General features: G+C 51.2%; 1 protein-coding gene across 2 annotated transcripts in view; it reads left to right on the forward strand.

Moving 5' to 3' along the window:
* The window catches only part of LRRC75A (leucine rich repeat containing 75A), an 81,689-nt gene that overhangs the window by 26,846 nt on the left and 32,325 nt on the right, over positions 1 to 22,518 (forward strand). For both annotated transcript variants that reach the window (XM_084493168.1, XM_084493167.1), the window contains one exon: positions 13,663 to 13,791. In XM_084493168.1, the coding sequence (XP_084349294.1) occupies positions 13,663 to 13,791 (129 nt within the window). The remainder of the gene's footprint in view (positions 1 to 13,662; positions 13,792 to 22,518) is intronic.

Genomic DNA, 22,518 nt, shown 5'->3' on the forward strand with positions numbered 1-22,518 from the left:
TGCATGCAGCTCCAGGTCACTTTGTGGTCCTGGATTGCACACAGACAAGGGCATCGTGCTGCTGGCCACCACGTGCCATGTCCTGAGGGACCAGAGGCTCACCAAGCTCTCCTCTGGGGGTGGCATGGGGCTCATTTGCAGCTTGGGGCTGTTAATTAAATGGGAAGCAGCCAGGCAGCTTTTCACCTTTGGTTCCTACTGGCTGCAGCAGCCTCAACAACCTCCTGGCTAAAGCACCAGAAATCCTAAAATTGGCCGTATTGCCGGTTGACTTGAAAGCAAGGAATAATTTCTCTTCGTTTTCATGTCCTGGGGGGGTTGTTGTTGCTCTTTGTTATTTCTGACTCTCATACCTTGTGCGCAAGCAGTAGTAATAGTGTAAAAAGCCTCCTATAGGCTGCAGTCTTACGTTTGTGTATATATGTGTGTAAAATATAAACTATATGTGCAAGGAAATGGCCAAAATGCGGCTTGTGGCTCTGTAAAAGATTTCTCCATCCCCATCAGGCTTGTCTAGAAGAGCCGTCCTTCTAATTTATATTTACAGCACCCTAAAAGACGCTGCAACAGTTTCGGTGTAATTAGACATGAGGGTTAAAATACCTTTCACGTTACACGGGTGTAGCAGCCAAAACCTCACCTCCAGCCTCTGGACAAGGGTTGCGCTGTGTGGACTTTTATCCCCTTGCTTTCTGCCTGCGTTCCTGCAGCGAGTAAACTGCTGCTGTGCCATGTGCCTGAGTGCCAAAGGGGTGAGACGGGGATTTCCTCGCTCTTGCTGGAGATGCCATTGCTGGGACCTGCTTGGAGCCCGACCTTTGGCTGGGAGGTGGCTCTCCTGCTGCTTGGCAATGCAGCTCTGGTTTTGTGGTTGGTATTTCAAGAGGACGCTTTGTAGGGTGTCGGGGAGGCTTCATCCTGGGAAGGACCCTCTCCATGTGCTCCTTTATGACCACTTTTCCTTTTTTTCCCAACAACCTTTCTTTTTTCCCAGCAGGTATCAGCCTGGTGGCTGCTGTCCCCTGGGGCAGGCAGGTCCTTAGGGCAGGGGCAGCTGCTGCTCACCTCTTCTTGAGCAGGGGAAGATAAAGGGAAAGAAGGAACGTGGTAGCACAAGATGGGGCTCCTCATCAGCCTGCTGACTCTCAGAGGTAGGGTTTTGAACCCTCCTCACTCCTCGGTGGTGGTTTTGGCTCAACCTGTGCTCCTGCCCAGAAAAACAAGTCGGGTTTTTCCCCATTTAGCATCTTGCAAAAAGGAATCTTTCCTTCCAGCGTGCTTCCCTGACACTTTTGGGGGGAAAAGGGTCCGAAGAGCCGGTCTGCATCACCCCGTGCTCAATGCCCCCAGCTTTTTGGGGACGCTGTGGTTCCCCCCCATGCCCTGGGGTTGAGGCTGGAGGTGCCCGAGGGGCCGCGGGCCGGCTGCTCTGGCTGCTGGAAGCCAGCCCAGGACCTGCAGCGGTCACGTCTCGGTGCTGACTTGGTGCTGAGATCACCGGCCGTTTATTCATCTGCTTCGTGGCCAATCGAGGAGTTTCAGCCCAGGGTCACGGGTGTCTCAGTGGGACCAGAGCAGGGGGGGAAGGCTCGGCCGGCCGTGGGGCTGTGCAGTGAGCTCATCCTGGCTCCGCTCCTGCTCAGCTCGTCGTCTTGCATCAGGTTTCAGCGCTTATTGAGCCCCGCTGTTGTATCTGGAAAGCTCTGCTAAGAAGTTGGTCCTGCATCCCAAAAGCTTCTCGGGTTCTTCTTCCTATGCTGCTAACTCCAGGAAAGGCTGCCAGTCCAAAATACTGGTGTTGGCTGTTCTGAAGTCGGAAAAGAAATGTTCCCGGCTGGTAACGCCAGGGCTGCGGTGAGAGCTGAGAGCCAAGGGCTTTGTTCTAGCACCTGTGGAAGTGTTCCTTGGCCTCAGCGCTTCGTGGGGCCTGGTTTAGCTGCCCAGGAAGGCTCAGCCACCCGGGGAGGGGGACGAGGATTAGCAGGGTGCTCTGTTACCACCGGCATTTCAGGCCTCTGCTTCTGGCCGGGGACGCTTCCTGGGGAGGTGTAATGTTATAAGGAGGCAGGGAAATAGCCCAGGGTGTGGAGGCAGGAGGCTCTACATTCCCCATGGGATGTGTGTGTGTGGAGCCCAGTGGCTGGGAGGATGAAGGTCGGGAGGAGGAGGAGGCGTGTGGGGCATGGAGACCTTCATCCTGTGTGGCTCAGTGGAGTGCCGTGAGCCACAGCCCGATGCCACATCAGCTCCGGCAGGGCTTAGCAGTGGGAGCTGCAGGTTTCTGATGAAGCTGTGCCCCCCCGAAGCAGGTTTTAGGTGTGGTTTTTAGGTGTGGTTGTGCTCGCAGGGGCAGCACGATGAAACCCGCCGGGCAGCGCGCTGCCACGTGCTGAGCAAAAACCTCCTCGGGCAAAGGTTTGCTCTCCAGGTCATCCCGAGTTCGTTTGGCACGCGTGCTCCCGGCGTATCCACCAGGAAAGGAAACATCAACAAGAGCAGCTTAATGGCCCTGACTGTCAAACAAAGCAGAAATAGTCTCATTTTTAATCGAGGGGGACTCTGACGCCTCTTGGTGCTTTCCCAAGGGGGCAGGAGCCACCCAGCGTGGGTGCTGCTCGGGTTTGGGGTGCAGGCAGAGCCTCTTCCCCCGGGGAAAGGACCCGGAGCCTGCAAATAGGGCAAAAAGCATGGAGCAGAGCAGAGGCTGCTTGGTTGCTGTGTAAATGAGACCTGGGAACAAATTCTCATTGTTGGCCACGTGTGGGGTCTCTTTCTGGCCAAGGGTGGGTTCCTGCACTGTGTTCCCACGGAGCCCACCCCTGAGCCCTGCAGGAGCAGAGGATCGAGGTTTTCCAAACCCTTTTGGCTTCAGCAGGACTAGAGTGTGTGCTGAGAATTAACCAGGTATTTAAGTGATTTTCTGGCTTGCCAAGCACGAGATAAGATATCGCAGAGGAGGAGAGCAGAGCCGTGGTCTCCCAGCTGAAGGTTTGTGCAGACGGGGAGCTGACCAGGCAGGGGCAGCAGCGGGGTGAGCCAGGGGCCGTGGGTTCAGCTTGCTCTGCTTCTTCTGGTCCACACAGGTGGCCAGTGAGCTGCAGGCAAGTGGGACATGCTTGAGGAGGGATTGCAAGGGAGGTCTAATGTGGAGAGTCCTGACTCCTGCTGCTGATAAAGAATGGGGCTGGGGGTACATCCCCAAAGCCAGACCCCTTTGGTGGGGCTTCTGCTGCCGTTTCCGAGCACTTTCACTGATTTCCTCTCAGACCTACGTCAGGCAAATCACAGTCACGTAGCTTTTTGCTATCTTACGACTCAGTTTTACAATTGCACCTCGGGCCAGGGCCAGGCACAGGAGAGCGGTGCCGGGGGAACCCTCACCGTGGGCGGGCATCAGGGCTGGGCATCCTCCAGCTGGAAGCAAGCACGGCCGTGCCTGGCTGGAGACATCCTTAGCTCTGGTGCCAGCTTGCCGTGACACACTTCCAGGCACGGATCCTGAAAAAAAAAAAAAAGCATTTCACAGGTTTGATGAGGAGTTTGAAGGAGAAGTGGGTGATAACCCTGCTTTTTCGCAGGCTGGGGCTGGCCGCTATGACCCCATAGTTTGGTACAGCGGGTTTCTTTGTGCAAAGGTGTATGTGATAGGTGCTTAATGAAACCACTTCTGGTCCATCTTCTGCCAGTGTCTGGGGGGAAACGAGCCATAAACTTCATGAGATGGGACTACCGGGGAGCTGTCCTGGAGTGGGATGGGGGCTGCAGCCAGCAGCTCCCTCCCCTCCTCGCCTGGCTTTTGGGAACAGGCCGGTGGGTGCCTTAGCTCAGCGATGGGAGAACGTGGCCTGGGGGCTGCAGAAGGGGAGGTCAGCTTCGGGGGAAAGCCATGGACAGGCTGGCAGTGCAATCAGAGTTTCTGAGGGCTGAGCTTTTAATACGCTGTTAATTTTCCCTTGGCTGTGGGCAGAGTGAAAACAAAGCACTGGATCCCTACCAAAACCCAGCGATCTGGGAAGCCTCTTTCTGTTGTTCCAGCGAAGACGAGAAGGCACAAGATGGATATTTTGTGTGTGTGGTGACGTTAGGAGTGCCAGCCCTGTGTGCTATGTAAAATCCTTCCTCCTTATCCTCCCTGTGCTGTGGCCGCTTTGGAGTTTATTGGGGCCGCTTATCGGGGTTTGTTTCTGGGAATTTCAACCTGTCTGCATCCTGCTGAGCTCCTTACGTGGCCTGGGCTGGGCTTGAGCGTGTCTCCACATACATACCCAGAAGTACAGTTGCCCTGATTATTATGCAAAGCATAAATTAGTCTAGCGTACGAGCGTGTTATGTATTGATTTGCCATCGCTTTGAATCCCATTACAAGAATCTGCTTTATTAATGGACTTTGTCCATGCTTGAGACGAGCTGCGATGCTGGATTTGCAAATGAAAGGACTGAAATTCATGGTGTCCATATTAATTACTTGTGCTCCGCTGGCCTCCTTGGCGAGCGGGTGGAAGCTGTGGAAACCTCTGGTTTTATTCCATTCCTGTTGCTCTGTCTTGAGTAAGAAAACGAGCTGGGTGCTGTGGGGTTTGCGTGTTTTGCTCCTTTGCTAGAAGCCTCTTGTATGTGATGAGAAGGTACCAAGAGCAGAAAGAGGCTCTGGACGTGGTGTGGAACAGGTGGCCATTAGCTGAAAGAGATTTTATTGCAGTGCCAGGTCCCACCCTGCCTCCCCATCACTGGCTCTGGGCTAAAATCCACCGATCTCATGTTCGTTCCAGGGAACTTTGCCTCCTCTGCCCCTGCTCTCCTCCTGCCCAGGCTCCTGCTGGCACATAAACAGGGCAAAAAGTGTCTTGAGATGCTTTTCTTGGAGTCAGCTGCAGTTTGTTCCTTTAAATGATCTTTTTGCTAATGCCCACATTGGTCCATGGCAGCCGGTTTAAGGAGTTAATTGAATATTTCTCTCTCTGAGCGATGCCTTCAATTACTTCCCTCGAATAACCTCCTCTGAGAGCCAGCTGTGCTGAGGAGTCGTCGTCGCTCATTGTTACTACAAAGTCTGTATCAATAAGATTTCAGGTTTTGTTCTGGCATCTACCTGCTTCGAAGGATCCCAAAGCAATTGTCAAAGCATTTGTGTACTCTTCCACTGCTGAAATCCAGTCCCTTTGAAGTAGAGCTCGCATTTATTGAGCGATAACAATACGTCCCTCCGTAGCTAATGCAATAATAATCAGTCCAGGGCTTGGAAGTGAAGCCGGGTTTTAGGTAGCTGTTATTGGATTGCAGGCTCTTATTGTACGTGCAGGAAGGGATTGATTTCTTCTGGGGGGGTACGGGAGGCTCCCAGTGGTACGATAACAACATCGATGCTGCGGGTTCAGTGCAGTGTGGCTGTCACACCAAGCAAACCTTGGCTCTGGGGAAACCCAGCTTCTGCCAGCATCTTGCCTGAGGTCCCAGCTCAGCAACCCCGATGGCAGCTGTGGACCATCTGTCCTGCTGTCTGTCCGTCTGCTGCAACCAGGTCCTGGTCCTCCCCTAGCTGGGATCTCCTCCTTCCCCTGTTGCTGATTCCCCCAAACTTATGGGACCTTAATCAGCTTTGACCCTTTCCCATAGCTGGATGAAACTGGCTGCCTTCTGGAGTTATTGGAGGACAGAGAGGTGGCAGGACAGACAGACAGCAGCCAGGCCTGGTTGCCTGCTGGCTTTGTTATTAAGGTCGGGCCACCTGAGGCAGGATTCGTGGGTTTTCCTCTTGGCACATCCCTTGGCAGAGGCTGCCCATGCTGGGTGCGCAAGTGGGGCTGTGTACAGTGAGTGTGCTTGGCTCATTGCTGTTAATTAAATTCGATAAGAGCAGGTGAGAGATAAATGCAGATTGCACAAAGCACTGGTAGGCTCCGTGTGGCTTCAGGAACTCCCAAGGATTGTAGCGTGTGCGGTGAGACACTGCTGTAATTCCCAGCGCTATGGCGCTGAGTGCTGCCCTCATATCGGGAATCGCTCGCTTGCTGTGTGCCCACATGCCAGGAGGTCTGTAACAGGCTGTGGAAATTAGGGAGATGAGTGATCCCTCCCTTCTGCTTGCAAATCCTGTCCTCTTTTCTGCAAGGATCCCAGTGCTGCCTTTTTGTTGCTCCTGTAAACAAAGAGGTGCACAAGAACGTAAGAACTGCATGCTCAAATATAAGACTTGAGTGCCTGTAAGGCATCTCCTGTCCCCTTCCAAGTCCAAGAGGTGTTTGAGCTGCCAAGAAAATAGCAGAGACCTAAGAAAGCTTAAAAACTTAGCTGGTGCTGCTGGATGGTCAGCTGCAAACAGGAGGAGCCAGGAGTTGTTAAGGGGAGCTCCAACAGCCAGAGCAGAGGTAATGGGGCATGAGAGAAGGGACCCGAAGCCTCCTGGTGTGGGATCTGCGTGGGCTGTGGTCCCAGCAGGAGCAGTGGTCCCAAAGTGATGAACCAGCAGTAGCTTGAATGGGAAACCGGGCTGTGGGCAGCTCCTCCTGCTTTAGGAGGGATGTGTGAATACTATTTTGTGAGCTTAAGACAAACGTGTGTGTTAAAGGCATTGGTGGACCTAGATTGTCTAAATTGTTCAGAGACTGAAGTTCCCTTCCCCAGGCAGTGTTTCTAAATCCTGTCTGTACTGGGATCCCACCGGCTCTGTAAATGAAGGTGGGGGGCTATCTGCTCCCATTAAATATCCACAGGCACCTTTCTGAAAATGTCTGCGAGCTGCGGCCTGGCCTAACTCCAATTGGGGTAATTACATTTGCCTCACAGATTAAAATAAACGAGGCACATTCTTCTTCCAATCTCTTATTCCTAGTTGTTTATTATTGAGATGGCAGCATCGTATCTTTGCCCATTAATCCATCTCTCTCTGTTTCCAAAATTCCAGCCTCCTGGAGGGGGTTTGGGCTGCCACCATTTATTATTTGAGTCAATCTGCCAGGCAAACGTTTACTTCTTCCCTTAAACATTGACTCTTCTCTAAATGTACCCTCACTTGAGGCTTGAGTGTGCGATCAGCAGTTCCTGACCAGTATTTACTCTCCTAAACAGAAAATATCCCATGCAAAACTCCAGTTTTGCACCAGTCCTGGGGATTACAAACAGGAATTCACAGCAGCAGTTGCTGGTTTGCCTGGGCTGGGGACTGCCACCCTTGTCTCTGGGCTGGTTACAGGGGTGTTCGTGGGAGACATGGGGTGCTGGGCATCCAGACAATCATCTGCCCTCCAGCAATGTCCAGCCTTGTTTCAGCAGAAAGTAAGGCAGCACCAAACTAATTAGCAATTAAGCAAATTCAGGAGGGCCAATCCCGTGCAAAACAGGTGGGGGCTGATTCCAGGGGCTGTGGCCAGGCCTGGAAGATTGCAGCTGGCGGATCCATAAACACACGCTTTTTCTCTGGCTTACAAACCTCAACCAGACTCTGACGATCGAGCCAAACATCCTAAGGATTAAAGGCAAGGAGTAGTGTGTTTTATGGGACCGAGCAGCTCCATCCATCCTCCCTCGTGGAGCAGTCCCATGGCCTGTGCACACCCTGCGCTGCGGAGCACATCACATCTCCCGTGCCTGTCTCCAGTCCGGCCTCACTCACTGCAGATACCCTCCTCATGAAGTCACCTCTCCCAGAGGAGTTTCTGCAGGTGATGGATTGCACTCAGGACTAATCCCTCTCTTCCTCCGTGCCTGATGCTTGTTTACAATACCAGCCTCTCCGCCTGGCGATCCGTTATGCTGCTCTGGTTCTTGGTTGTGGATAAGAACCAGTTTTGGAAGAGGTGCTGGGCAAAATAGCAGCTCGGGGGATATTTATGAGCAGCTGAGACCCAAGGAGCTCTGGGCGATGTTTTGCACAGTAACCTCATTTGGGCAACCAGTGACTGCCTTCCCTCCGTGTTCATAAAAGCAGCGACAGAGCGCCCTGCTCTATCGCCTGGCTTCTCACACAGACTTGCTGAATTTTCCTCTAATTGTGATTCAGCGCGCAGTGACAAATAGTTTAATAAGAGAAAATGTGCCCGACTTCCACTGCTTATGGCTCCTGGTGGCTTGGGGAGCATCGCATGGTGCCAGCTTTCATGGAAATGCAGCGCGGGGAGCCGATTGCTGGGCTCTTGGTGTTGTGCTGCAGTTCCTGACAGGCAGCAGAGAGGGACTAAAAAATCCTTGTGCCCAGCAATAGGGAATGATAAGCTAGGGATATGATTCCCGATGCCTTGCTTGCCTTTTTTTTTATTCCTTTTGCACTGGGAAAATGGCATTGCTCATGTAGTTTTTGCCTGGGGAAGTCAGTGGTGAGCCCCGAGTTTGGGCAGGGGTTTGGGGAGCTGAGTTGTTTCCTGTTGTTTCTTGCACAAAGGAGTCCAGACCCTGAGGTCTGTGGCTGCACCCATGCCCGGCTGGTGTTTTCCCAAAATAACTGGGAAATAACTCTTGTGCCTTTCTGGCTGTGCCCAGGAAGTTTCCTTTGCTGGCTGCCGTGGAGAGAGGCATTGCTTCTTCCTGCTGGACTTCTGAGTTAAATCTCTACTTCCTTCACAACCTTCTTTTTTATCTTTTTGGAAATCTACTATGTTTGCATTGCAGCAGGAGACCCCTCCTGCAGAGGCTGAATGCAGGTGGTTGGTGGCAGGGGGCTGTGATCCCTCCATCCTTGCCCCCAGCTGGTAAGCCGTCCCCAGGGACTGGCGAGGGTTTGGCCTTCTCCTGGCCTCCCAAACCTAGAAACAAATCAGATACCTTGCAGGAAGGGCATGGCTGAGGGCAGGGAGGATGAGCAGCAAGAAGAGCAGAGTGGGACCATGCTTTCAGCCCTTTCCATTATCCCAGCTTTCTCTGCTTGCTTGTCTCATTGATCCCAAATCCTGCCTGATCTGGGCATCAGTGCAGCAGCATCATGCAGGATGTGCATCTCGGAGACACTGAGATCTCTGGTCCTCTCTTGCTGGCACCCCTGAGGATGCCAGGGGCTTGGGGCAGCTCAGGGATGCAGGGACATTTCCCTTCTGCTGATGCAAACCTTCCCCAAACCATCACAGCCCCATACAGGGCTTTGGGTGCAGACTAGACAAACACCCCTCCAGCCAGCACTGAGACAGCCGTGGTCTTACCAGCTCATAAATACCATTGTTTTTAACCCATACACCTATTTTCCTATTTTGTGCTTGCTGTCCAGGTAAGGATCCTCCGGGGAAAGGAAATGTGCTGTAAAAACCCATAGAGATTGGAGCCAGATGCTGGGCGTTTCCTCCAGAGCTCGCGATCTGCGATTTGCTGCTGACAGCCTGAGCTGGTGCGAAGTTATTAAATTGCAGATGAGCTCATCGCTTGGCCTCGAACAAGTTTCAGCCTTGAGTGGCTTTAAAATATTACATGTGGTGGGAAGAGACGATGCTGGTGTGGCAGAGAGATTTAGGGAGCAGCTGAGAAAGACATCTGTGCACGAAGAATGCTTACGGGGAGGGAGGAGGGGAAGCTTCCTGTGAAAAATGTGAGCTCTCCCAGGAGAGAGACGTTCTCGGATTTGTTGGTTCTATATTTGAATTTTAGCTGAAAACTGTCAGACTTCTGAGATGCTCGAAGGGAGGTGGCAAGATACTAAGCCTGGCTTGATCCTGAAAGATCCCGGTGTGTTGAGAGCTGCGTGTGTGGAATTACTCCTGCCTAGCCCCATATTCGGCCCCTTTGGTACTGCGTGTTGTTTGCCAGTGATGCTATATGACCGTGGGCCAAATCCAGCTCTGACCTCATGTCAGATTAATCCTCATGTTCAGCTCTACCAGACTGGGCAGGTAACAGCCACCCTGCTGTTGGGAGAGGGTGTTCTCTCCTTGGAAGAGTGGGAGCTGGCTTTGGGGGTCTCCCTGCACTGTGTTATCCGCAGGATTGCTTTTTCTCCCTTTTTTTTCCTCTTAAAAAGGAGCCCGAGCTCCTGAACCCACCCAGTTGTGTGCAATCACTCATGGATCCACACAGTGCCGAAATACAAGAGGAAAAAGTCTTGAAGGATGGAGATAGTTTCTCCAGCCTAATTAAAACCAAACCTGCTTGAGCAGCACTGCTGGGCTCACACGGCTATTGCAGTGCTGCTCCTGGGGAGCTCTGTGCATGCAGACATCTCAGTCCCAGCTCTCGACCCTCAGATGAATTCATTATTTTAAGTGTCAATTTGGTAGAAGCTGTGGGATAGACTGTAAATAGATAGGGATGCTTTATTTTTCAAACAAGGTGTGTTTGCAATTGGAGCCTTGGTTGCTTGATTCTTGTGGCCACTTGGATTTGTTGTTTTGGGGCTTTTTTGGGTGCTCCTGGGGAGGGTGAACAGCCCCATGCATGTGGGTTTTCAACTGCCTTGGCTTGCTTGGGGTTCTTCTGTACCAAACAGTGTGTCTGCAGCCATTGGCAAAGCCTTGCACTTGGTGCCAGAGGGATACTCCTAGCAGTAACAAGGTTATTTAGGTCTGTGAGTATCTTTTTTTTCCCTTTTTTTTTTTTTTTTCTTTTCATTTTTTTCTTTTTTTTCTCTCTCTCTCTTTTTTTTTTTTTTTTTCCTTTTAAACCAAGTAAAGATGTTTTCTTACTGCCATATTGATTTTGGGCTTCCTACAGAAGCAGCTGTACCCAACCCTTCTGCACTTGTACTTTAAAAGTTGCATTTATAGAGCAAGGCCTGGACTCTGCATTGCCTTATCCATGACACAGATTGGAGATGGGCTTCTTCCTCATGCGTGTGGGACTTACAGCATCTCATGGAGCTGTTTTGCTTAGCTCTTTAAGGGAGATAATGCCTTGGTGGGATCCTTTCCTTTTAAATACATCATCTCTAAGTGCAAGTGCTTGTGGTTGTGGGTGATAAATGCAATTTGCGCTTGTGAGATGCTCTAATGTCCTCACATGACAAGTTCTGCAGAAGTGCAAAATGCTCAGTAAATAACAAGTTATTTGTAGAGACTGTAAATAAGAAGAGAGCCAGGAAGGACAGATTTTTGCAGGATGATCGTGAATAAAATTACCCCAGCCTTGTGATGTGTGTCTGGCACTTTCCAATTTTTACTGAGTGCCTTAGCCAGACTGCAACTCCCACAGGGTCAAATAGCACCTTCCTGCTACCAGCACCTTATAAATAACTTCACGTTTCACTTTCCCAGCTTGGCACAACAGCACCTGGCCCTGGGGTTCCTATCCTGTGGATTTTCTTTGCAGCCACTTGGTTTTCCCCAAGAGGACCAGAGCACCGTGTGCTTTCTCCTCCAGGCATGTTTCTGGCATTGCTCATTTCTTCTTTGCCTGAAACTTCCCTGTTGTTTTTGCAGCTCAGCCCTTTCCAGCCTCAAATTCTTGGTAGGATTGGACCCGGTTTGCTTTGCTGGCACTACCACTAATCCCTGGGAGTGCAGCCATCGCTGGGCTGAACCACCCTGGGTAGTTTGTTGTAGCTGACATTTAACCTTGCACGGGGTTAAAGATTTTAACATCAACCTGTTAGCATTCCTTTCGAGACACTAAGCACCCAAAACACCAGCAGATCTCTTTGCTCTGGTTTGTACAAAATTCGGCTGCGGTCGCTCCCAGACCTGCTGCTCCGGCTCAGCCTGTCGGGGCTCTCACGTGTGCCAATGCTGCAGTGTGGAAGCCACGAGGGTGGATGCCTCTTCCCTGGCTCTGATGTGGGATCCCCGCTTCCTTTCCTCCAGAATTCACCAGATGCATGTGGAGAGGTGGATTATGAGCACTGAGCTTAAGGGTCTTGGCAAGCTGCTTAGTTCTGGGGGTGGCAGGAAGGAAATTTGGGGAGGGCAAGTTGGCAATGGGGCTGTCTCTGTGGGCTTATGGTTTCCTATGTATGGGGTATGTAGGGAGACAGCACCAGGGCCATGTGGAGGTCTCTACCTGCCCCAAGCCAGCTGGCTACAAATTGCAGGCATTTCCACCCCCAGAGATGTGTGTGTGTGATCAAACATCACAGTGTTCTCCATGCCAGGTGCCACCAGCTATGTGAAAGGGGGACTTGGCATTTAATGGGGTTGTGGACAAATCTCCAGCATGGCTCTTCTCAGGGATCAAAAAACATTTTCCTCAGTGTTGGTGGAGATATGCATCAGAAAACTTCATCACTTGCCTGACTTTTGGTGAAGAGTTGAAATGATTCCTCATTTCTGCTGTGTTTTGGCTAAGGAAAAGCTCAGAACTAGGCCAGCCCACCAGCTTACAAATCATCTCCTGTTGCCAGTGAGGGCTTGGAGAGCCAGGGCTTGGGATTTCCCACAGAAAGGTTCACATTGATGTGATGTTGATGGTCAGTTCTTCCTCGTCAAGTCACATCTCCACCAATTCAGCGTTGGCTGCCCGTTAATCACTGCCACAAGGTTTTGGCAGCGCAGGGCCTCTGTCGCGCCAAAACACGCGGCTGGGTGGCAGGCCGCTCTCAGCAGTGGTGTGTCCCTGCCTGCTGAACCTCGTAGACATCATCTGGAAAGTAAATGCTTTGGGGTAGCCATGGTGTTGTCCTTGCTGTGGGGAGGTGGATGTGTTGCCCACAGGAGAGGTGAATAGGACCTACAGGCCGTCGTTTCACTAAATCCTGTCTGGGCCAAATAGAAGGGGCTGCCTCTGGGCTTCACTCTTCACAAGAAAAAACAGGCTTGTGAGGAGTGACATGAAACAGCCCATTGCTGTCAAAAATAAAAAGCTAAAGGGAAAAGGCTTACTCGGGAAGGCCGGGCTAGAAATCAAGCCCAGCTCTGCTGGAGCTGTGGTGTCAGCTGGGTCTTGAGTCATGTCTGCTTGCTGCACTGGCCCTGGCATGGGGTTATGCTGTGGGGTGGCTGTCAGACCTCATTGCAACCTACATTCATCTGAGGGCCATCCTGTCCCCTGATCAGTTGCTGCTGTGAAATAAAACTACAGTGGAGCTGAAATATTTGAAGTAAACGGAGTACACTACATATAACCCTTCCTCTCCTCGTCCCTGTGCGCTAATGTATTTCACAGAATGATGAGCTCTCTGCCAAAATTCCTCAGATTATGATGTCTCAGGATTGAGAATCAGAGAAAATAGTCTTGGAGGGGTCCTCAGGAGGTCTGACCCATCCCCAGGGCAGGATCAGCTCGATCGAAACTGTTCCTGACACTTCCTTATCCAGTCTCCAGCGGCAGAGCCTCCACCCCTTCCCCAGCCAGTCTGCTCCAGCACTTCGCCATCCCCACAGCCCCTGGCTTTATCCTTCTGCAATTTGAGGCTCATTCCTTCCTCCTTATGCACAGCAGATGCAGAGCACGGCTATGCTATGGCTGTTCTCTGGTTCCAGTTTCACACCAGCCAAGTGTCTGTGTTTGCTGGAGTCATCTATGATTTTACCTTGTTGCACACCTGGTGTCAGCTCACTGGGTTTTTGGCTTGTGATGGGCATCGAGGTGTTGGATCTGCAGCCCTAATGCCTTTTTGCAGAGCAGATAAAGCACAAGGAGTGCTGCTTTCCCCAGGGTGACGTGTTCATGTGTCCCTTCCTTGTGTTGGGTGGTGGTAGGGATCACTTTCTTCTTGACTTCTTCGTGGGGACCACCACTGCAGGCTAATTTAAAAGATTTGTGCTAGCCACTGGCTTTAGTAGCACATCTAACACTGCTCCTTTACCCTGTCTCCTGCAGGATTTAGGAATGGAGTCGACCTCTCTGGATGATGTCCTCTACCGATACGCCAGCTTTCGAAACCTGGTGGATCCTATCACTCACGATTTGATCATCAGCCTCGCTAGGTACATCCACTGCCCCAAGCCGGTAGGTACCACGGCATCATCACATCCCGTAACCGTGCTGCTTTGGAAAACAGCTCCACTGGGAGCGTAGGGCTTCACCCAAGGCAAAAGGCTTCCTATTTACTGCGATGCTAGTGTGTTTTTGGAGAGAGGAGACATGCTCAGGGATCATGGTTAGACTGCATGATAGCGGGCTTTTCAGCTATCTTGGTGACATTAACCTAATGTGAGTACTTTGGGTCGTAGCACTTAGTTTTGCACGTTATTTCTGCTTTCTTTGGCTTTTTGTTTCTACGTTAACAAACTTGCCGTGTTAGAACACTTTCTGCCTTGCAAGGACAGCAGACCCTTCCTTGCCCTTGTGCAATATTTATTGTGACCCCAAATGACAAGGGAGTCCTTGGCTGTGCCTGCAAGGCCAGGTTGCCAAAAAAAAATGCAGCCTCTGTGGGCTGCTGGTTGGGCTCTGCTGTGAGCAGGTTTCACTGTAAGCATAGCCTCATGCAGATGGGGGATTTCAAAACTCTTGGCCTCATTTGCTCCCTGGCATCAACAGCAGCATACAGGCTTTTGGAAATCCCAGGCTGGCTCTCTTCTCTTCCACAGCTAATGTGACTTTGCATCGTGGCCACTGGCTGTTTGGATAATTAGGGTTTGTTCTCTCCCCAGGCTTTCCTTTTAAATCAGCACTATTGTTGGTGTCTGATTCAGAGCAGCGTAGGCTCAGAGTGGTGCGAGATGTCTGATAGCTCCAAACACACTGGATAAGGGGGAGAGGGAACGGGGGAAGACCAACAGCTACCAAGCAGTGATTGCAGCAGACGTAGGTGGCATCAGATCTGGGGGATGTTTTAATCTCCCTGTCCCCCTGTGCTGCAGTCGCTCTCCTGTGAGCCTGGGAGGATGGCACAGCTCTGTGTGCTGTGTCCTGGCGCTGCAGTCACAGAGACATGTTGTGCATCAAAGATGAATTGGGCGCAAACAGCTAAAACACACACCTTGCAGAAGAAATTGCTTGCTTCTGCCAAATGCTGTGCAGGCTGAGCAAGAGCTGTGATGAGTGATGCTCACTCAACTCCCCTTAAAGTGTTTGCTCCTAAAGAGGCATTTCTGTCAGTGTTTTTCTTATCTGGTCTGGACACAGGTCAGAGCACGGTGCGGGGAGCTGAAGGCTCCTCTGTCTCTGTCACAGTTGTGTTTTTCTTCTCCCCTGCACGTTGCTTGTCAGGGACTCAAGCTGAATTTAAAACAATGGAGTTGTAGGAAGAGGCTGAGCGTTGTTTTCTGGTGAGCACAAAGGAGGGCTTACAGGGCTTCCTGGTGGGATGGCTCTATCCTAATAGCTTCCTTGGGGGTGTGGGAGCACTGTGGCTTCCCTGAACTTGCCATCTGGGACCCATAAGCTACTAAAAAACTCCCTGTGCTCCAGAGGAAGCCCTTCCACCCCCATACCCTGCACTTGGCTCTGGTCACATACAGATGTGATGGAGCTCTGTTTGAGGAGCACCAGGAACACAACATCAGGAGGGTTTCACACCTGATATAGATGGGGTCATCTCCTGTGACATGTAGGGTGCAGCCCTTCCTGTGCCCCTCCTGGGGGGCAGCAGCACCATGGCTTGGGGGGACATCAGAGCAAGACCCAGCCCCTCTTGGGGACCATGCTGTGCAGCCCTGATATTTTCCTTGATGCTCCTGCAGGGGCCTTGATACTCCTGCAGGTCCCAGCGAGCTTATCAGGCCTCTGAATTTCTGCCAAGAGTCTGCTTGTTGCACTCCGTATCCTTGGACTTGGTTGCAGAGGGGGGGTCTGTTGGATGTTTTTTTCCTCCTAGAGGCAGCAAACTCAGTGAGAGCTTTTCTGTTCTCTCTGCTGCTGAACTGCAAGGAGCCCGTGCAGCACGGGGTCTCTTTGTCCCCGTGAGATGCTGCTCGCTGAATGCACGTGGTCCTCATCATCCCTCGGGGTCTGCACCCCTCCAGGCAGTGGCTCTGGTGGCTTCTTGGTGCCAGCCATCCCCAGCGAGGCTGCTGCAGTAAATGCTGACAGGTGGCCAGTGTGCGAGCGGTGACAGCTGTGTTCACACAGCAAAGAAAACGTCACCCCGTGTTTCTGTGCAGCTCAGCACGGAGCCCTGGGGTCTTGCAGGCAGCTGCTAAGCCCCGGAGCATCCCCTGTGGGCATTGCCTTGGAGAGGAGAGCAGGGATTGTGCAGGTGGCAGGCGGTGAGTCCAGCAGCAGGATGGTGCTGCAGCTCCTGCTGGGCCTTGCTCAGGGTTTGGGTGCCACCGGCTGGGCTTTAAATCGTCTTTCGTTTGGCAGCTCAAGATGCTGGGTGAAAAATAATTTCATCCTGGTGCTTGGCTGTGGTTTCCTGAGACACCGAGCTGCTTTTTGTCCCCCGTCAAGCTGCATGCCTGAGTCACCTGGGTTATTTTCCAGCCTCCAGTCCCTTTCCCCCAGAGCTTTTGCTCTTCCCCAGTTTCTTTGGCAGAGACTTGGCAGCACAGCATGAGAGCAGGGGAAAGCTCTGGGCCAGGGGCGCTGCCAAAGGTTTGGCTTTTGCTCAACCTGCCAAAGGTTTGCTGTTGCATCCTGGGGCACGAATCCACGTGAATATATAGGATGAGGTAGCTGTGAACTTGCCCACATCTAGAAGGAGGTGGAAAAAGCAGGGCTGATGTGGACCCTGGTGGCTATTAAATAGTTGGGAGCGATGGGGTCTCGCTTTCCTCCTGGACAGAGCTCTTCCCTGGCTCTCTGTACGTTGCTCTTTCCACTCAGCTTCTATTTATACCACCTTAGCTTAAAGGTGACCCCTTGGCTTCTCCCCCGAGCTAAAATAAAAGCTGAATGGTTTTTCCAAGCGCTGGGTAAACACGTAGTGCTCTGTAGGGCCAGGAAAAGCTGGCCTGAGCTGTCCGACGTGGCTGCTGCTCAGCACAGCTCCGGGGATACTCATTCCAGCGAGCAAATTCAAACCAGCAGCAAGGCACAAAACCCAGTTTGTGACGGATGGGGCTGGAGTGCTTTGAATGAGCATGAGCTCAGGAATCGGGTGAGCCCTCGTAGGGACACCTGAATGTTTGGTGCAGAGGCTGGGCCGTGTGCCCCGTGAGGTCCCAGCCTCCCCGAGGTGCTCGAGGTTGGGTGGCTTTTGTGAGAGGAGCCCCAGCATCGTCCTTCTCCAGGTCACCTGCAAGTGCTTGGGGTTACTCAGCCCCTCTGTACAGATGGATAATGCCATTCTACCGACGCTTGCATACGATCAAAGACATTTGAACAAGTGTTTCCTTCCCCACAGCCGTGACCCTGGGGCTCTCTTTTATCTTGCAGTCTCTGTTTCTCCCCGGCACCATGGCAGGGAGCCCTGGCACTGCCAAACACCACAGCGTGTGTCCCCACTGGGTTAAGGAGGTGGTTGTGGTGCTTTGGGCGTCCTGGTGTGATGTCTGTCTGTCCAGGGTTGCCCTCTGAATGGGGAAAAGGGACAAAATGTAGAGGCGAACAAAGCCACGTGGTATGGGAACGAGCTGCCTCATGCCCCACATCTTCCCCACAGCAATTTAAATTTGCAGTGAGGGGTGTTCCAGGCAAAGGAGCTGAAGACACAAATGCAAAAGGAGCAAAGGGCCCCCTGCAAAAAAAAAAAAAAAAAATCAGCTCTTTTTGCCAGCAGGAATATCTGGCTATAAACTATTGGAAAATTAAAGCGGTTTCTTTTTCCACAGACTGCAGCCACATGTATGGATGACTGATGACCGTGATAGCGAGTGAGTCAGGCTTTCCCCCAGCTTGAGGACTTGTCGGACGTGGGATAAGCACCGAGCGGGGCTGGGGGGAGAGCAGAAAGTGAAGCTTTGGGCAAAGGCATTTTCCCCTTGCAGGCTTGGGGCGCTTGATTGCTCCAGCTCCTACAGGTTTTGGGGAGCAGCCAGGGAGGTGTAAGCTCGTCCACAGTCAATGCAAAGTGAGATGTTGGTTTTGCTCATCCCCTTCCCACAGCAGATTTCTGCCAGTGGTGGCCAGGGCAGGGCTGGTGGAGCAGCTGAGCAAAACCCCATCCCCAAGCCCAGCTTGGCCTGTCTGCTCTTCTGCAACCCACTGAGAAGACAGGTGGAAGATGAAATCCCATTTGCTTGTAGGGTACTGGATATGGGCAAACAGCTTGGCATAAAAACTGTCCAACAGGTAACGTGGTCCTCTGTCTCCTTACTGAAAATGCAGAGGTGATGTGCTGGGCTGGGACGCAGGACTGGGTTTGCCCATGTAGGCGTGGATAGAGCAAAGACCTATTTTGTTACTCACTTTGTGCCATTTGAGAACCCATGCTTAACTCTGGTCCTGGCTCAGATTTCCTGCTTGAGCTCTAAACTGATCAGGTTTGCAGCGTGGGTTTGATTATATGGCTTGTCACCCATGAAAGCAAGAAAAAAATATATGAAGTAGTTAGCATGACCTGGTTGAAAAGGTCTCTTTCTAACCCTTCTTCAGCCCTGGGGGATAAGGATTTGACTTACAGATGATGTTAGGTTTTTATGCCCTGCATTTTTAAAACATGTAATTTCTGATGGAGCTGTACAGAAAGTAACATGAGCATTTTTCCTCTTATTTACAGCCCTGTGTGCTGTGACACGTGGCTGAGACTGTATTAATAAGCTCAGCTTATACAGGGTGAATATAACCAGGATACCGTGACCACTAGCTCAGTGCCTTTATCCTGAAACCAAGCTCATAATCCAGCTCCTTAACCATGTGTGTTAGAATTTGCTCTTGAATTCAAATTATCATTCCAGGTTTCTGACATCACACTTATTTTTGCAGCAGGACAAGCTGAAATGACAGGTACGAAGCGATGACACGTTGGGGGACACTCAGGCAAAAACCTCTAAAACCCCAAATATAAAAGCAAAGGGGGTGATGAGGATTCAGCTAATTCAACTGTGCTCTGTATTAATGGCTCATTTTTTTTTTGCCAGTCTTGTTCCAAGTGTGAAGATAACTCGTTATGGGTATTTAGACATCTGCAATACATTAAAATATCCTGCAGTACGAAAAAGGCTGCGAAGCTCAGGCTCCACTAACGACAGCTCTGGTTCTTCCCCATCTGGAAGTGTCGTGCCCTCTGCTCTTTACAAAAAGAGAGATGTTCTCGGAAGCCCTGGAGCATGAGCTAAAGCTGAACGGAGTGCCTTGGAAACACGGGGAAAATTGCGCCAAAGCCTTCTCTTTGCAGTTTCTTTAATATTAAGACTGAAAGTGAATCACAGTAAGGGCTAGATGGGCTGTGATGGCACCACTACCAGCATATTTGCTGGGGAAAATTGATGTGTTTTTTTTTTTTTTTTAACTGCAGTGGGAATGCAGAAGGAGAGGGGATGCTACCCGCCCCTGTCCGAAAGCTGCATGTGGCCGGGAAGCGGGTTTGGTGTCACTGCTGGGGCTGTGAGTCAGGTTCTGGCACTCAGCTCTCTGCACCCTTTATTTATAGTGCCACACTTCGTGGTGCAGGGACCCGGGGAGGCTGTGCCTGTCCTTTTAAAATAAATATATAAAATGCCAAGTAGATGAATCCTGTCTGAAGTTTATCACCTTATACGAGATAGACTCCCCTCTCAGAGGTGGTCGATGAGGTACCACCCTTTTTGGCTAGCTTGTCTTAGATGTCTGGCCTTGCCTCATGAAAATCAGATACCCCATTACAGACTTTTGTACCTCTTGTGGCTCTGAAGGAAATCCAGCACGTGATTTTTCAGCCTGTTGGGTGCAGAAGAGCTGGGGGAAGCCCCCGGTATTTGCTGTTACCAGTGATGTGAAGAATTCCCTGGATTATAACGTAATCCAGGGAATGCAATCCAATTGTATGGGGACCAGGCGAAGGCACAGCAGCGTGCACAGACAGAGGAGCCTTTCACATCCCAATTCCCTCAATGATACCACGTGGGGAGCAATCCATGGAGAACCTCTAATCTCGAAGTCTCTGAAGCTGCACCATTCTGGAAGAAGGGGGCTGTATGAGAACAAACAACTGCTGACTGAGGTTTTTACAAGCAGACAAACAAAAAAACTCCATATTGTTTCCCCTTCTCAACCTCTGGGGCCCATCCAGCTCGGTGAGGGTGACTTTTGTCAAATTGTTATCTTTTTATCTTCTTTGGGTTGTTTAAACCCAAAATCTCAATGCTGGCTGGCAGAACTGCCGACAAGCCCCTAGCTCGGTTCCCATAATAACAGGGCGACCTTTCCTGAAGGCTGTGCAAGCATCTGCAAACCCTCCTAAATGCCGCAGGACAGATTTTGTCGTCTCAGAGGCAGATTTTGCAGAGCCTCCAAAATGTCAGGTGCTGCGCAGGGGCCTTCGTCACCCAGGTTGGGACTGGAGCAGATCATTAAAAAAAAAAAAAAAAAAAAAAAAACAGAGCAGGAGAAGATGTTTCATGGTGCGCTCTTTGCAAATGTCCCTCCTTTTCTCAGAAGGCAGCTGTTGCCAAGCTCCTGAATTAAACCTCAGAGTTGAATCCAAAGCAGAAGAGGAGGTAGAAGGGGACAGATCAGCGTGAGGATATTAATGCCAAAAAGAGAAGGAAAAGGTCTGTGGCTGCATTTTGGAGGGATCCACCAGTTCTCAACACCAGGGCAGTGATTTCTTCCCCAACTCCTTGGTTTTCTTCCCAACTTCTCTAGAGAAAACCTCAGTAGGAGATGATACAGACCCAAGCTGCCTCTGCTGGGTGTCCACCTCTGACTCTCCCATCGATGCTGCATGGTTGGGCAGAGCAGCTCTTCTCACCTTCGTGGTGGCCTCGCCTTCAGGGTGGGCAAGAAGAAAAGCCATGAGATGCTCTGCTCTTGGTCACGCTCCTTCTAATGTTGGTGAAATCTCTTGGAGAAGGCTCTGATATCTTTCTGGGCTCAGCAAACCCTTGTTTGAGCTCAGTCTCCAGCCTCTTCCTTGATGCATCGCTCCCTCCAAAAAAAAGTCACCTGGGAAGCACATCGAAGAGCCATCCTCATGCAATCCACACCACAAAAACGGTTTGGGTCAAGCAGACCTTGTCTGATCCAGCCCCACACTCCCAGAGAATCCCAAGATGAGGAATATAGCCAGGAGAAAACGTGATGAAGGATGAACTGAAGAAACCATTTGCTGAGCTTGTTTTGCTAGAGCTGGCAAGCTCACAGACTGTTTTGTGAACAATACCATATGCTGGGTAATAATTTGAAATAATTGAGTCCTGTGGGGGTGTGTGGCCTTGTACCACTTTCCAGGCTCGATGTCACCTCTGTTTTGTTCCTGGCAGAGGAGCTTTGCCCATGCATGGGCAGCCTCTCAGCTAAAACCTGCTAAAACCAAGCGAGTGTCCCCGAGGGAAGCGACGAATGAAGAAACAGGTACCTCATTAAACAGTAACAACATGTTTTATTGATGTTTTCTGACGGTAATTGACATTTGAGTTCAGCTCATTGAGCTTTTAATCAGAAGATAATTTACCCCGTAGGAAGGAAGCGTATTGATTCCCTGCCTCCTCGTGGGAGCAGTGTTTATGTACGTGGAGCGCGTGGTGGGATTTGTACACCACGGCTGGAGCGGGGAGCTCCCTGCTCGCTGGTTTTGTCCCAGTGATTCGGGCACGTGGATGGATGCTTTAATATCTGCTCCCAGCCTAATTCATAGGAGGGTGAACACCAGGCAAGCAAGCGGTCTGCTGGCAATGCGGGTGTGCAGAAATGAATGGTTTAATAAGGAGGATTTGCTGATGATGCCAGAAATTGATGGCACGTTGAGGAATCTGCCCAGCCGCAGGTCGCGGGCACATCCGACTCAGATCCCGTGTGCCAGGCAGAAAAGCCCTGCTCAGTTTTCATACAAATGGGTGAAAGATGCTCTAAAAAATGGCATGATTCCATCTCAGGGGCAAAAGCAGGGGCTCTTTTCCCCAAACCAGTGTTTGGGGAATGGGGAGAGATGGGGGCATTCCCAGAGTCTCAGGAGCGAGCCTTGCTGAGGAGTGCAGGGAGCTTAGGGCACTGCGTGGTGGCTGTCTGGGGTCATGCAGTGGTGTGGTCACCTTCAAATCCTGCCTTTGCCCCGTCCTGTGAACTGCACTGAAACCTGAAGAAAAATCTATTGCTTGGCTTGCACCCCAAATTTCAGCTTCTTTGCTGGATTGTAGGTTTGGGGTGGGCTAGGACCCCATAAGGACAGAGGGCTGATGGAGCAAGGGGAGCTGAGGGGTGCGCCGTGTCCTGTTTCCGTGGGGTTCCTCACAGAGGTGACACAGTTGCTCTGTCTCTGCTGGGCAAAAAGGATCTGTGAAATGCAAAGAGCCAAGGTCTTGCAGATAGGAAGGCTGCCAGCGGGATGTTTGGTGGTGGCTCTCAGATGGCAGGGACTGTGATTTCTGGCCAGAGTTCAGCGAGCGATGATCCGACACTGTGCCTTTCTCCCACCCTTTCCACCTTCAAAGAGTTTTGCAGTCATTAGGATCTGTTAAACCTCTGGATTCCTCTGCCTCTCTCCCTTTTCTTCTCTCCACCTGGCTCTCCAGGAACACCCCAGTACAGCCCCCGTGCCTGTGTTTGTATTTTTGCATCCTCTTGGAGCACTGGCAGAGACCATCCCGCTCCCCCTGGCCTCGTCGCATCCCGCTGCTGTTGCTGGGAGCGCTTTGCCAGAGCTGACCTTGTTTGCTGCTTTATGACAGTGATCTTATCATTAAAAAAAATATAAAAAAATCCCAGGTTATC

This window comes from Aythya ferina, assembly GCF_964211825.1.
Source record: "Aythya ferina genome assembly, chromosome: 19".
NCBI lineage: Eukaryota > Metazoa > Chordata > Aves > Anseriformes > Anatidae > Aythya > Aythya ferina.